We start from the raw sequence: 16,016 nt of genomic DNA, 5'->3' as shown, positions 1-16,016 counted from the left end.
ACCTTAAAAAAAAAAAAAGTACATGACTCCAAAGACTGCAGAGGGCTCCCTACATTTGAATTATGGCCACTTGTAGTCTCTTCACAGCAACATCGAAGACTGTCTTCCATTTCAGAATTTCTGATGGTGAGTAGGGATGTTGAAAGATCCAACCTTTAAAAAAAGACACACATTAACAGAAAAGAGAGATTTCAAAATTTATACCGAATCAATACTCACTGGGTAAACCTTGTCCAGGCAAGCCTCCCAAAGCTTAGTTGAAAAAGGAAGCAAAATCCATTCATATCCAAGTATAACTAATTATCAGCTTAAAAATTACCTCTCCTTGAGGATTATGCTAAATGAAATAAGTCAGAAGGAGAAAGACAAATACCAGATGATTTTACTCATTTGTGGGATATAGAGAAAAAGAATGAGGAACTCACAAAACTACATCCAAACAAACCCTAGAGATATGACTGCAGGATTGAGGCTACCAGGTGGGTGGCTGGGGTGCCCAGTGGTCTCTGTTAAAGGTCTATGGGAGCTCTGATGGTGGGTGTGGTGTGGTGACATTCATCTGAGGTATTCTGAACCTGTTCTAGGTCACATACTGTGTTGTAAACCAGTATTTCTTCAATTAAAAAAAAGAAAAGGGGAAAAAAACCTCTCCTCAAGATTAGCATTAAAACAGATCATAGTTGTAATTCCAAGCAATTAAGCCCCTATCGTGACATCTGTAGTATTAGTGGCCTTTCAAGAATCCATCTATATAACCTGGGGGCTTGCACATCAGATTTTTCAGCATCCCCCAGTCGAAGGACAGAATTCTGTCTCCCAGAGAGAACATTTTATCAGAAATTCTTGGATCCCAATCCTGACTCTCTCACTAACCAGAGTCTGGGTACTGGACATGTCTGGATTTCAGATTTCTCATCTCTAAAATGAAAGAACTGAATGAGATGATCTCTAAGTCCTCTCAGCTTTAACATTTTTCTCTTATAAAAATTTTACTCTTGCCCTTCATTCCTCTCAGTGCTGGGTGCCTACTGCCTGCATTCCTTTTTTCTCCGCTGCCAACCAATTCCGTTATAGCCAACACAATGGATTTTGGAGAGCTGAAAAGCCCCATTGGCTTCAACATACTCAACGATTACCTGGCCGACGAGCTACATCAAGGGGTGTGTGCTGGTGTGGCAGTATTTGAAGCAGTTTCAGGTCTACCACCTGCAGACTTGTATCACACCTTATGCTGGTATACTCACATCAAGTCTTTGGAAAGACAAACCACTTGCCAGGAGTTTGAGCAAGTATGGTCCTGTTAATGTGAAAAACGCCACAGGAAGTGGAGTGACAGATAGTAAAGAGTATGATGACACTGCTCTCTCTGGATCTGAAGAGGAGGAAAGGGAAAAAGCAAGGAGGCTGGGAGAAGAACACCTTGCAATTATGAGTGAAAGAAAATTCCAAACCTTGTACCATTTTTTGCCAAGTTTCCCATCTTATTAGATGTGTGACCTTGGAATGACGAGACAGATATTGCAAACTTAGAGGAGTGCATCAGAAGCAGGCTGCAGTTGGCTTGGTTTGGGGGCTCTTTAAACTAGTGTCTGTGGGGCCTCCGTGGTGGCGCAGCGGTTGAGCGCTGGGTTGTGAAGCTGCTCGCAGCCTCTGCAGAGCCGGTTCCATCCCCGGCTGCTCCCCGGCCACCAGAGGAGGGTCCCACATGGCGCACAGACCTCTCCTGCCGCCCGCTGCTCCCCTCAGCAGTGTACTTCGGTCCTTCTGCCTGCTCTGCTCCCCGCTCTGGCTCTGGTGAATTCTCTCACCCTCCCGCGCTTCTGACTGTACCCAGTGCATGTATAAACAAAACAAACAAACAAACAAACAAACAAACAAACAAATAAATAAACATGCCTCTATAAAAAAAATAATAAAAAATAAAAAAAAATAAACTAGTGTCTGTGGGCTATAGAACGAAGCTTCAAATAGTATGTGATTGAAGATGACAAAGTTGGAACAGATATAGCATATAGATCCACCCTAATTTCAGTGAGTAAAGGTATCTTACCATTTTCTAAACAGATCTTGGATCTCAGTGAAAAGCGGATGACAGCAGGTATACTGCTATTCTGGGAGGTCTGGGAATTCGGTATTTGTTTAACAAGAACTAGAGAAAAGAAGAAGGAACATGATGAGGAAGAAGGGAAGGAGAACAAAAAGAGCATTTGCTAGATAATTATCAACAGAAATTCAATTGTTAATATTTAAATACTCTTACTAGGGGATAAGCAAAATTTCCCATAAACATCCACAAGAACCCATAAAATATTTTCATCATTTGTTCTGAAAATGAATCATCTCTATAAATTAAAAATTCCTCTGAATAATTTCTTGGTTTATTAAAAGATTGTGCTTCAATTATGCTTTGGATCTAAGAACTGTCCTTCCACATGAGAATTACTGGAACCCATTTGTTTTACTGTCAATACTTCTTTTAGCAATTAGCTAACAGTCAGAAACCTATTGCTAGTGGAAAAAAAAAAGGCTACCTGATATCCTGTATCATTACTTAGTTTTGTGTTAAATTATTATTTTTTAAAAAAGATTTATTTACTTATGCATACAAGAACTGGGGTACAGGCCAGAGGTGCAGGGGGTGAGAGGATTCACCAGAGACAGAGTGGGAAACAGAACAGGCAGACTGACTGAAACACACTGCTGAGGGGAGCAGCGGGCGAGACAGGAGAGGTCTGCTGTGCCATATGGGTCAGCTCCCTGGCCGGGGATCAAACTCATGCTGCAATGGCTGCAGATAGCTTCACAGTGCTGTGCTTAACCCCTTGCGCCACGAGGGAGGCCCTTGTGCTAAATTATGAATCCAAGACAGGTAGTTTTATTAATCTATAAAACAGAACGAATTATCCTGTGCAAAAAAAAAAAAAGATGTTTTAAAAGCTGCCTGAAAAAACAAGCAAACAGAATGGGGACATTTTGAAAAGAAAGCAAAACTTGTAGGAATTCTTAAACTTCATATATGAATTAGGAGGTTGTAAGTCCAGGACCCAGTCAAGCTGCATCTAAAATAAATAAGACAATACAGTGATTATGATAAGAAAAAAAAAAGATATAAGGCTACAGGGAAGAATTTGCAAAATAATCGTGACTTACTGAGCATTTACTACATGCTAGGCACTGTGCTAAGCACCTTACACATATTATATCATTTAATTCTCTCAATAAAGTTCTAGCATTAATTATTCTCATTTTATAGATGAGGAAATCAAGACTTTAATTTCCCCAATAGTACAGAACTGGTCAGCAGCAGAGCTAGGATTCAAAACAAAGTCTTTCTAAGACATTTGCGATCAACTGGATGGATCTTGAGAGGATTATGCTATGTGATAAAAGTCAGAGAAAGACAAATACTATATGATTCCACTCATACGTGGAATACAAAGAAACAAAGTAAGTAGACGAACTATACTCTTAGATGCTGAGAACAGATTTGTGGGAAGGGAAGGGATTTGGGGAGTGGGTGAAGTGGGCAAAGTGATCAATTACATGGTTGTAGATGGAAACTAGAATTTTGGTGGTTATCATTATGTAGTATACACAGATGTGAAAGTATAAATGCTTTACGCATGAAACTCATGCAACGTTATAAACCAATGTTGTTTCAAAAATGAAAAAAAATTCAAAAAGGCTATGACTTTCTAACTCCAAATAAAGGTTGTCTCATATGCTGTTGGTGGGAATGTAGACTGATCCTGCCTTTAAGGAAAACAGTATGGAGATAGCTTAAAATATTAAAAATAGATCTACCACATGATCCAGCAATTCCACTCTTATGTATCTATGCAAAAAAATTAAAAACATTAATTTGAAGGGATATATGCACTCATGTTTACTATAGCACTTATTTACAACAGCCAAGCTGAGGTAAAGTGAAGTTAAGAAATGTGTTTAAAGTTATACACCTGGCAGTGCAATAGCCAGAGAGGAACTCAGGAATCCTAAGTAAAACCCTACACTAGGTTACTCCTCTAGCTCAGATGGATCATCGTAAGGATAGGTGCACTACTATTTATCCTTCTTGTTAATAGCATTACCATTATAATAGTAGAATTGGAGTTAGGGACAAAGTGGCAGAGAGACAGAATGTTGGGAGTCAAAAGAACAGGGTTGGCTGAATTATATTCCAGTGTATGCACATACCACATGTTGTTTATCCTTTCATCTATCAATGGGCTTTAGGGTTGTTTCCACTTTTGGCAATTATGAATAATGCTGCTATGTGCATTGGTATACAAGTATATTTGAGTTCCTGCTTTTAATAACATCCAGCTGAAGATAACTTCATTCCAGACTGCATATTATTTTTAGAAACAATTTTCCAAATATGATAACTAACACAAAATAAAAAATAGGCATTTTTACAGGAAGTCAAGAGAACATGAATGAGAATCAGCATTAAAGAGGGGATGGAGGTAGGAGGGACATAGGTTTAGGCTGTGGAAGGACAACTTAAATGATCCTTGCTGTGATGGAAAGGATTTGACTGCGTCAATGTCATATCATGGTTGTGATGTTGTATTACAGTTTCGCAAAATGGAGGAAATGATATATCTGCATGTGGGTCTACAATTATCTTAAAATTAAGATGTTCAATTTAAAATAATACATCTGTGGTTGGCAATGTATTTCTGTTGGACCATGGTGCTATAAGAGAATTTGTAGGACCCCCTGAGGCAGAGTTCATGTCACATGAATGAAGCACAATATTCTATTTAAGAGAAAACATTATATATTTTCGTATCTTTTGACAGGCATTTATAAATTTATTAAAATGATCAGCACACAGCCTCCCTGGTGGTGCAGGGGTTAAGTCTCAGTGATACCAAGCTATCGCCAGCCACTGCAGCATGAGTTCGATCCCCAGCCAAGGAGCTAACCCCCAGGGCACAGCAGACCTCTCCTGTCTCATCTGCTGTTCCCCTCAACAGTATATTTCAGTAGATCTCCCTGTTCTATTCCTCACTCTGTCTCTGGTGAATCCTCTCACCTCCTGCACCTCTGGTCTACACCCCAGTTCTTGTATGCATACATAAATAAAATAAATCTTAAAAAAAATGATCACATAAACTAAATATCGCTAATATAATGTTTTGTCAGTATCTCACTTGCTGCTTTCATCCTTTTTTTTTGAAACCTAGAGGACTATTTATAAGTCTAGTAACTTATATTTACATATTTTTTTCCATAGACTTACCTGACACATGTTTTGTTTGCACCAGTTTATTTTCCTTATGATATTCTTCCATGGAAGAGCTGGGGACTTGGTATTCCTTTAAGTCAGCTATAGGCATAGATGTGGACTCTTTTTGCAAGATACTGTGTTTCTTCAACCTTGGAGCTTTGGTTTCACACTTATAAGCACCTTCAGTAAGCTCAGACCAACTGTAATTTATAAGATTTACAATTCCCACAGGGAAAGTAATGTTATACTCAACATATTTCTGCAATATCTCTGCAAGTTCATTCAGTATTTCAGAAGCAGTAAGTTTGTATTCTTCAAGTAGACGCTTTTGCAGGCATATTTTGGCAGATTTAAGATGAGGAGAAAACTTGGAAACACTATAAAATGGTGAGATGCCAGATGAGTGGGACTCATAGTTCTCCTCAGGTATAGTTATTGTAGATAATGCTTCTAGTTCTTTAGATTTTGTATTCTCTGTGTGACTGTAAAAAATATATATAAATCTTAAAGATATTTATACTCTTTAACCTAGCAATCTGACTTACATAAATTCAACTTAAAGTATAATTAAAAAGATATGTAACATATATGCATAAAATTGCTGATTGGTACATCATCTTTTTTTCGTATTTTAATTAATTTATTTATTTTTAATATTTTATTTTATATAATTCTTACATCATTTTTCATTTTTGCATAATGTATGCATTTTCATTTTGGTTATATTCCCCATACAATTGCACCCCCCCTTATTTTGACCCTAATCCTTCCTCTCCCCACCCTTCCCAGTATCCCCCCTCATAGTGTGTCCCTGGTTTATAGTTGCTTGTTGATTTTGATTTTTACTTTGTATTAATTAGTCTTTTTCCTGGTCCCTTATTTAGGTTTTCTAAATTCCTGCTATGAGTGAGACCATCTGGTATTTTTCTTTTTATTTCTGACTTATTTCGCTGAGCATGATCCCTTCTAGCTCCATCCATGTTGCAGCAAACTGCGTGTGTTTATTTTTTTTTGATTGCTGATTAATATTCCATTGTGTATATGGTACATCACCTTTTTTTTTTTTTTTTTTAGAGGCATGCTTTATTTATTTGTTTGCTGGTTTGTTTGTTTGTTTTGTTTTATACATGCACTGGGCACAGTCAGAAGCGCAAGAGGGTGAGAGAATTCACCAGAGCCAGAGTGGGGAGCAGAGCAGGCAGAAGGACCGAAGTACACTGCTGAGGGGAGCAGCGGGCCGCAGGAGAGGTCTGCGCGCCATGTGGGACCCTCCTCTGGTGGCCGGGGAGCAGCCGGGGATCGAACTGGCGCCGCAGAGGCCGCGGGCAGCTTCGCAACCCAGCGCTCAACCTCTGCGCCACCGGGGAGGCCCAGTATATCATCTTTTGATACAAGAAAAATTGAGAAGAATATTTTAGTATACAATAGTAGTAAGTAAATAATGCCATACTCATACAATGGGAAACCAATAAACCAATAAACCACTGTTTATTGGTTTTGAATAAAACAAAATTTGGAAAACTGCTTATGTTATAAAATTATATAAAAAGTATACACAATTAAATATGTGGAATGATCTCAAATGTATAGTATATATATGCTGTATCTGGTAGTAGAAAGATGAAGCAAATTTTCACGAGAAAGTATACTGTGGGATTATGGAGGTCATTAAAAATTTTCTCCTTTATATTATAGTTTTCCACAATGAACATTTACTATGTTTATACACAGAAGATATAAACCAATATTCCGTGTTGTTTATTCACTTGTTTAATTATAAAATAAGACAGAGATAATTTCTTCTAGAAAGTCCTCCCTGAATTTCTTACGTTGGTTTACAAACACATTCTGTTCCCTCAGTCCATCCTTCAACCCATTAAATATCACTAAATTTATACTGAAATTCCAAAGCAGACAATACAAACAGATCCACAAATGGGGAAAATATATCAAATATTGAAATTTTGAGCCACAGTTTATAAAACACGTATGTTTTATTTAAAATTTATAAGTGATCGTTTCCTTTTGGTAATAGCAATTAGGTAATTCAAAGTAACCTTCCCTTGGAAGACAACTAAAGAAGCAGGGCAAAAAAAAAAAAAATAAACAAAACACCTTCTTAACGGCTATGGAGAGATAACAAGACAGTGAAGAGTTATTGTCTGAGTATCTGAGAGAAGATGGAACTCCAAAGAGAAAAACTCCATATTTCCCCTTAGTGGAGATATACGGGTTGGGAGAGGGAATTTACCAGTTCTAGAAGAGGCATCTGAGAAGCTTAGGGTCTAAACAGGTCTTTCCATAGCTTTGTGGTGACTCAAGTTTGAAAATTTGGTATATGATAGGAGATCATTGGTTTACACCCAAAGGCTATATCCTAGAAGTAAGGGTTACCCAGAAATAGACTTAGACCAGCACACTGAAACACAGCTTCACATGATCTCACTTCTTAAAACTGAATTAATGTGACCCCCAAGGGTTGCCATCTCCAAGGATCTGTCATAAAAAATGTGATCCACAAAGGGAGGCCAGGAGGATAGGAGAGAGAGAGGGAAGGAGGGAGGGAGGGAGTTATGCTGAATTGTTTTTCAAGCAAAAAAAGTTGGAAATGAAGAGACAACATAGTTCTGAAAAGAGCAGGAATTTGCAATGGTCTTGAGAAAAGTTAAAGCAGGACCAAAATTAAAAAATACAGATCTTCTCAACCATGCACTATTGGAATTTTGAGGTAGATAATTCTCTATTGCAGGCGGAGTCCCATGCATTATAGAATATTTAGCAGCATTTATAGTCTCTGTCCCCTAGATGACAATAACATCATCCCCCCATCCCTTGCTGAGCCAACCAAAATGTCTCCAAACATTTCCAAATGTCCCCCACTTGAGAACTCACTGGTATAACTAATGAGTATTATACAGTCTGTGATTTATGCTTTAAGGCAGCGTGGGGGTACTTTAATTTCTACTTCACAAGTAAGGAAACTATAGAAACCAGAGGAAAAAAACATGAACGACTAGTTTCATTATTTCATTCGTAATTGTGGGCCTGACACAATTTCATGAATGTTAATTACAAATATTCATTAAGCACACTCTATATGCCAATACATATTCTATGTGTTTTGAGGACTGGAGCTAGAGAAGTGATCAAGGAGAGTAAAAAAAAAATCTTCCTTTTGGGCTTTCCTGGTGGCCTAGGGGTTCAGTCTCAGCACTATTACTACTAAGGCCTAAGTTTGATCTCAGGCCAGAGAGCTAACCCACATGGCACAGCAGACCTCTCCTGTCTTTCCTGCTGCTCCCCTTAGCAGTGTATTTCATATTTCAGTAAATTTGCCTGTTCTGCTCCTTGCTCTGTCTCTGGAGAATCCTCTCAACCCCCTGTACCTCTGGCTTACACCCTAGTTCTTCTATGCAAAAGTTAAAAAAAAAATTTAAATTTTGCTTTTGCAGACCCGATACTCTTGTGAGGAGAGAGGGCAAACAAATAAATAGGGGTATCGTTAAAAATGTTAGAAAGCAATAGGTGCAACAGAGAAGTAGGAAGGGGTACAGAAAATGGCAAGAGAACAGGGTGGAAATTTGAGCTAGAAGGTTAGGAAGTCTCATCACAAAGGTGAAATTTAAGTAAAGACTTAAAGGCAACAGAGGTAAACTATGCAGAAAATGGGGTTGAGGGGGAAGAGCCTAAAGTTCGAATGCCCCAAGACAAGAGTGGGGCTGGGTTTGCTGTGGAATTGCAAGAAAACTGGGATCAAGGGTGCCTTAATGAATCATTAATCTGGCTAAAATAAAGTTCTCTGGTTAACTTTATGATCAACTTTGAAGTGGCAATTCCTTGATGTAGTTTCTGGAGGAAAGGAGAATAGGGAAAGATTGATACTGAGCACCTTCTAATTCCTTGAAAGTAACTCCAGCAGCTGAAGAATATCTAAATGTTTTACCTATACTCATGTCTTAAGCGGTATTTCAGATGAGGGATGCAGTCTTCATGTTTTGTCTTTTCCCATCTTTTCCTTTTTGGTTTCATCTAAAATGAAAGAGATCTTTTTGATTAAAAGCTGGAGAAAAATATTGGTTAAAAATGAATTTAAAGAATACTACAATTTGTTGAGACTGAACAGATTTTACCTGATCAAAGAAATAGATGGGCCCAATGTCCAAAGGTTTAGCTTCAGTAAAGTCTCCCATTTTGCCATGAGATCTAAGAGATCTGAAAACAAATATCATGTCTACAGGTGATATTTCAAAAACATTTAATGGTTTCTGTGTCTCCATTTTCACTTCATAAACAATGGACTTGACATAATTGCACTGGGAAGGATTGTGAGCTATTAACAAACACAGCAATTAGCATATCAATTATCATATCAACCTCATTAGTATTGACATTTTGGCCAAGATAATTTTTTGTGGTAAGGGGCTACCTTCAGCATTGTAGAATGCTTAGTAGCATCCCTGGCCTCTATCTACCTGATACCAGCAGCATAAATCCTTACCCAGTTATGTTACAGGGCAGGGGGAAGGAGCATTCCAGGGCCCCCAAATCTGCCTGCTCTAAATGGATTCTGCCATTCACTGCGTAAAGACATAACATACTCTAGTATGTTGTATATATCATAACTCTAGTGTGTAAGACCTTCAGTAAAAAATAACTTTAATACAATAGTTTGCAATAAAGAGAAGAGAAAGAATCTAGTTATGAAATTAAGCACCTGAAGTTAGCCATCTCCTTGTGTGTGAATGCCCAGCCAAAGCAGGACTGCTGAGACCCAAAAGCTTGCCACAAATCTGAGGCAACTTCTGGCGTGGACCCATAAAAAAGGGGCAGAATGGGCCAGACAAGTCTGGAAGGAGCAAAATCAAAACCCAAGTCAAGAAAAAGGCTGCCACTGTTAGCCTCCTTGTGGGTTTTTCACCATGTCTGTCTCAAGTGTCTCCTTCCATGTTCCCCAAGTCCCTGGTACTAGTCCAAGGCCCAGATGCAAGCACAGCTTCTTCACATGTCTGCTCCATGTGCCTCTTTAAAAAAAAAAAAATTTACATTTTTACTTATTTATGCATACAAGAACTGGAGTGAAAGCCATAGGTGCAGGGGAGCGAGAAGATTCACCAGAGACAGAGTGGGGAACAGAACAGGCAGACCAACTGAAATACACTGCTGAGGGGAGCAGCAGGCAAGACAGGAGAGGTCTGCTGTGCCATGTGGGTCAGCTCCCTTGCTGGGATCAAACTCATGTTGCAGAGGCTGGTGTTAGCTTGAGAGCACTGAAACCTTAACCCCTGTGCCACCAGGGAGCATGTACTTCCTTCTTGATCTCTTTTCTCCCTCTTGTCTTCTCTAGCTTTTCCTCCCTGCTCAGCTCCGCCCCTCCCTTGGGTGGGGCAGAGAATCCGGGATGTTTCCTTTCCGTGGGGATTACCCTGTTACAGTTACAGCAGCTGAAAGTGTCTCATGAGATTGCCAAATGTGCCTGTGGTATCAAAATTGTTCCCAATTGAGAATGACTGTGCTAGTAGAAAAGCCAAGTAAATAAATAAATAATTAAGGTTTGATAAGGTTTGATAATAAATAATAAATAGGGTTTGATAAGGAATAGTGCCTGTGAAGATGAGTGACACTGTGCATGGCAGGGTCATGCCATTCAAAATGTCGTCCCTGAAAAGCAGAGAAAGATATCACAGGAAAAGAAAATTAAAAAAGACCAATATCACTGATGAACGTAGATGCAAATATCCTAACCAAATCTTAGCAAACCATTCAATAATGCATTAAAAGGATCATACATCATGACCAAGTGGGACTTCTATCAGAGATGCAAGGACGATTTAACATCTAAAAATCGATCAATGTAATTCAAATCAACAAAAGGAATGATAAAATGGTAGGATCACCTCAAAAAATGCAGTGAAAGCATTTGATGAAATTCAACATCAATTTATGATAACCTCCTCAAATGGGGATAGATGAAACATTCCTCAATATCTATAAAACATTGTTGAAAGAAATTAAAGAAAAATCTAAAGATTATAAATGGAAATGTATTCTGTGTCCATGGGAAGACTTACCATTAAGATGGCAATACTCCCTGAATTGATCTACAGAGTTAAAACACAAGGGTCCTTTTTGCAGAAAATAGCAAGGTAAAATTTCTAAAATATGCATGGAAATTCAAATACCCAGAATTGCCAAAACAATCTTGAGGACTCACATACTTTCCAACTGCAAAACTTATTCCAAAGGCTATAGTAATCAGATGTAGTACTGGCATAAGAATGGCTATATCAACGGATTAGAATTGAGTGTAGAAATAAATTCTCTGCTATTTATTGTCAATTAATTTTTGACAGGCATGCCAAGACAATTCAATGGGGGAAAAGTAGTCATTTTAACACATGCTAGTGGGACAACTGGATATTCACATGTAAAAGAAGGAAGCTGGACACCTACATCACAATAGATAGAAAAAATTAACTCAACGGGCCTCCCTGGTGGTTCATTGGGTTAAGGCGCAACCTATGAAGCTATCCACAGCCTCTATGGCATGAGTTCGATCCCCAGCCAGCCAGGGAGAGACTCACATGGCACAGCAGACCTCTCCTGTCTCGCCTGTTGCTCCCCTCAGCAGTGTATTTCAATAGATCTGCCTGTTCTGTTCCCCACTCTGTCTCTGGTGACTCCTCTCATCCCCCACATCTCTGTCCTGTACCCCAGTTCTTGTATGCATAAATTAATAAATCTTAAAAAAATTAACTCAAAATGGGTCATAGAATTTAAAAAGTTTGCAACTCTTATATGCAATGATGGCTTAGTATGCAGAATATATACAGAACTCTTAAACTCAACAATAAAAAGACAAATAACTAAATTTTTAAGAAGAAAGGGGTTTGGATAGACATTTCTCCTAAGAGTATAGGTAAATGGCCTATATAGCACATGAAAAGGTATTCTATATCAGATTTAATTTTAGCTGCAAGAGTTGTTGATGAAGGGGATCTGAAATAAAAGATCCTTTGCTCCTTGAGCTGGCGTTCAGCATACTGCATCCCTATCTCTTATGAAGAGCCTTCTTTTGATGCTCCTTAATAAAATTGTTCTCATTGAAGTCACCAGTGACCTCCCAGTGATTAAAATCAATGGTATTTTGAGACTTCGTACTACTTGTACTACTACTTTGTACTACTCTTTTCATAGGTGACTAAACTTTTTATTTCATAAAATGTTTTTCTCTCCTCACTTCTATGTAATTATTCTCTATAGCATTTTCTCCTTCTTGTCCTATCATTTATTTTTGCAGCCTCAACAATCTTTACAAATAAGGACTGTCTTTACAACAGTCCTTACAAATAAACAAATGAACAAACGGCCACCACTCCCAAACCTTAGTGTTCGTCTGGGTTGTTTAGTTTTTCTATCCTTTTCTCCTGAACTACCTCATTCATAGCCTTCTAGCACACCTAGGCGCTAATAACTCTTATGCCTCTATCTCTAGGTCCATATTTCTAACTGACTACTAGATATCTTTGCCTGGATGCCCTGCAGGCACCTCAAACTTATAGTGTCCAGAGCTTATCTTCCCCTGCACCCCCTCCTCCTCCCATATTTCCTATCTCAGGGAGTAATACTGCTATCCACTCAGGAAGGCAAGTCAGAAACCTGGGTGTCATTCTTGATTCCTCTCTCTCCATGTTTGATGGAGTTGAATTCTTGATTAGTACTTACAAATGTTTCTGCAATCCAACATCTCCTCTATAATCCTCCAACCATATAAATTCTCATCAATATTGTCACCAAAAATAACATATTAACAGGCCTCCCTAATTCCAGCTATCCTGATTTTAATGTTTGCTTTAGAGTTGAGGCCAACATTTCTCACTCCTTAATCTCATTCAATTTTATTTTAATTTTTTAAAATTTATTTTTGCATATTAGAACTGAGGTGTAGGCCATAGGTGCGGTGAGGGGGGTTAAGAGGATTCACCAGAGACAGAGTAAGGAGCAGAACAGGCGTATTTTCTGAAATACACTGCTAAGGGGAGCAGTGGGCAAGATAGGAGAGGTCTGCTGTGCCATATGTGGGTTGGCTCCCTGGCGGGGAATCAAACTCTGGCCACAGCAGTGATAGTGCAATAGCACTGAGACTTAACCCCTATGCCACTAGTGAGGCCATATATTATTTTTCACTAGTACCTTGAAGTTTTATTTATGAAATGAAAGGGAGAGAAATAGTAATACAGTGACTTTGCAGGGATTTTCATTGCTTGTAGCAGCTTTTTTTCCCCCACTGTACAAACTTTATTTTGACATTGATAATTCTGTACATCAACTTGTATCTCAAACACCCCTTTGTTAAAATTCATCAACCCTATAGGTTTTGTTCCCTAGGCTCCTGTGTCTCCTGGGCTGGGTCTGAAGTAGTAGTCAGAACCAGGTGTTCCTACACTTAAAAAGGAACTAGAAAGATTCACAAAAAAGCTAGCAGGCATTTTTGATGTAGTAAGTTTTACCTATAAGGATGTTAGAAAGGTTTCTAACATTTTTACCTTCAAAAAGAATAAATTTTGATTTCTCCTGAGGTTGACCAGCCACATTCTTGCTCCCAATCTGAAGATCATGTAGACCCTTTAAAAATCCTCAGCTTTGTGATAGGTTACCTTAAAATAGAAAATAATTAAGTAATGAAATCAAGAAAGTATTAATATTTTCATCATTCATGTCTATTTCATTGAATGGTAAACTTTCTTGAAGGTACAGATTTCTCTTAATCATTTTTTATGTGAGCTATCCAGAGATCACTAAATGACCACTCACACTAGAATCCACAGATTCCTCTTTTAAATATAATCTCTTTACTGTTCCCTTTGCTGTGAATATTCTCCCTAAAGCTCTACCCTACCCTTGACTTTTCCTCAGATCTCAGTCTAATTGCCACTTTGTCAGTGAAATCTTACTTGATTACTATGTCTAGAAAAATCCCTTATAAATATGCTCTCATATCACTAGATGTAAATGCCTCTTTATTAGAATTATTGATTAATGCTCTTTATGTTAATTGCTTCCATGACAAGGACTATATCTATTTTTGTTCTATGTATTGCTAGATCCAGGCACACAGTAAGCACTGAATAATTGGATGGATGGATGAGGATCAGTGACTATATTAGCCAAAGAGCTGCACAGATAAAACGAACCATGTGTACAGTGCTCCAAGGTCAGAAAAACTTTGAAAGCTGGAAGAAGAAAAGGAATAGAAAGACTAAAGAAGCAGATAATGGGACAAATGCTGCATTTAAAAAATTTTGGATAAGTGTAGTTACCTCTATTTTTTTATGTTATTCCTGTACTTTCATATTGCCAGAACATCACTTCAAATAGGGATATGTATAGAGAGAAAGATACGTAAAGAAACGAGAGTCGTTTTTAGTAGGATTACAGAGGCACTGCCAGAACCCTTAAGACAGATAATGTACTTTATACCACAAAAGATTGGAAGTGAAGAAATAGTCAAAATTCAGTTACATTTTGATGTATTTTATGTTTGCATTAATGGGATAGGCTGTTTTCTGGTGTGTCAGGACCTGCAATGTGTGTGTGTGTGAAGAACTGGAAAATCAGAGGAGTGTGTGTGGGGTGCAGGGGTCTCATCTTGAGTCACATTCTGATGTATTTCATGTTTGCATTAATGGGATAAGCTGTTTTCTGGTGTGTCAGGAACCTGTAATGTGTGTGTGTGTGTGTGTGTGTGTGTGAGAAGAACTGGAAAATCAGAGGAGTAGGTGTGGGGTGCAGGGGTCTCATCTTGAACCAACAGGGGTCCAGAACACAAGCCAACTAACATGGAATTCCAGTTTCCCCAGTGACCCCCTTAAGTGCATGGAGAGTTCATCTTGAGCTCCAATGTTGAGTAACATCACAGTCCTTTTTCATCATAAAAACATCAATTTATGATAACCTCCTCAAATGGGGATAGATGAAACATTCCTCAATATCTATAATACATTGTTGAAAGAAATTAAAGAAAAATCTAAAGATTATAAATGGAAATGTATTCTGTATCCATGGGAAGACTATTAAGATGGCAATACTCCCTGAATTGATCTACAGAGTCAAATCCCAAGGGTCCATTTTGCAGAAAATAAGCAAGCAAGGTAAAATTTCTAAACTATGCATGGAAATTCAAGTACCCAGGATTGCCAAAACAATCTTGAGGACTCACACACTTTCCAACTGCAAAACTTATTCCAAAGGCTATAGTAATCCCATGTAGTACTGCCATAAGAATGGATACATCAACGGACTAGAATTGAGTCTAGAAGTAAATTCTCTGCTATTTATTGCCAATTAATTTCTGACAAGCATGCCAAGACAATTCAATGGGGGAAAAGCAGTCATTCAACACATGCTAGCGTGCTGATGTACCAGTAAACACATTTTTTGAGCTCTGGCCACGCTTCCTGCGCCTTATAAAACACCGACTATAAAACTGTGATTTCAGCAGAGAAGCCCCCTCCCTCTCGTGAGCTGAGCGGGTCCAGAGGGCGGGCTCAAGCTTACTCTGGGTTCCCTTCCAGCTTGGCCCTAAGGTTTCGGGACGCGGCAGGTGTCCAGCGCGGCCCCAGCCAACCGCAGCCAGGCCCGCCCCGCCCGGCTGGAGGCAGCGTGGCGCCCGCGTGGGCCAGCCCGCGAGCCGGTCGCCCCGCCGCGCGCGCGCCCCCGCAGTCCTCCGCCGTCCCAGCATGCCCCGCGCCCTACCATCGAGCGCGGCTTCCGGCGTCGC

General features: G+C 39.0%; 1 protein-coding gene and 1 pseudogene across 2 annotated transcripts in view; one reads left to right on the top strand and one right to left on the bottom strand.

Annotated features, from left to right (window-relative positions):
* Nucleotides 1–15,872, bottom strand: part of LOC119247419 (uncharacterized protein C3orf20-like) — a 65,174-nt gene extending 49,302 nt beyond the window's left edge. For both annotated transcript variants that reach the window (XM_037513849.2, XM_037513850.2), the window contains exons 1-7: nucleotides 15,794–15,872; nucleotides 13,783–13,893; nucleotides 9,370–9,451; nucleotides 9,183–9,268; nucleotides 5,252–5,721; nucleotides 2,051–2,149; nucleotides 54–153 (exon numbers count right to left, since the gene is read on the bottom strand). In XM_037513849.2, coding sequence (XP_037369746.1) covers nucleotides 54–153; nucleotides 2,051–2,149; nucleotides 5,252–5,721; nucleotides 9,183–9,268; nucleotides 9,370–9,429 — 815 coding nt within the window. In that variant the 5' untranslated portion in view covers nucleotides 9,430–9,451; nucleotides 13,783–13,893; nucleotides 15,794–15,872. The remainder of the gene's footprint in view (nucleotides 1–53; nucleotides 154–2,050; nucleotides 2,150–5,251; nucleotides 5,722–9,182; nucleotides 9,269–9,369; nucleotides 9,452–13,782; nucleotides 13,894–15,793) is intronic.
* On the top strand, nucleotides 1,083–2,039 carry LOC119248139 (elongation factor 1-beta-like; annotated as a pseudogene).
* Nucleotides 15,873–16,016: the final 144 nt, after the last annotated feature.

The sequence above is a fragment of the Talpa occidentalis genome, unplaced genomic scaffold (assembly GCF_014898055.3).
Source record: "Talpa occidentalis isolate TD23 unplaced genomic scaffold, MPIMG_talOcc4v2.1 talOcc4.16, whole genome shotgun sequence".
NCBI lineage: Eukaryota > Metazoa > Chordata > Mammalia > Eulipotyphla > Talpidae > Talpa > Talpa occidentalis.
Note: the sequence above shows the minus strand (reverse complement) of the source record. Positions and strands in the feature narration are given on the sequence as shown.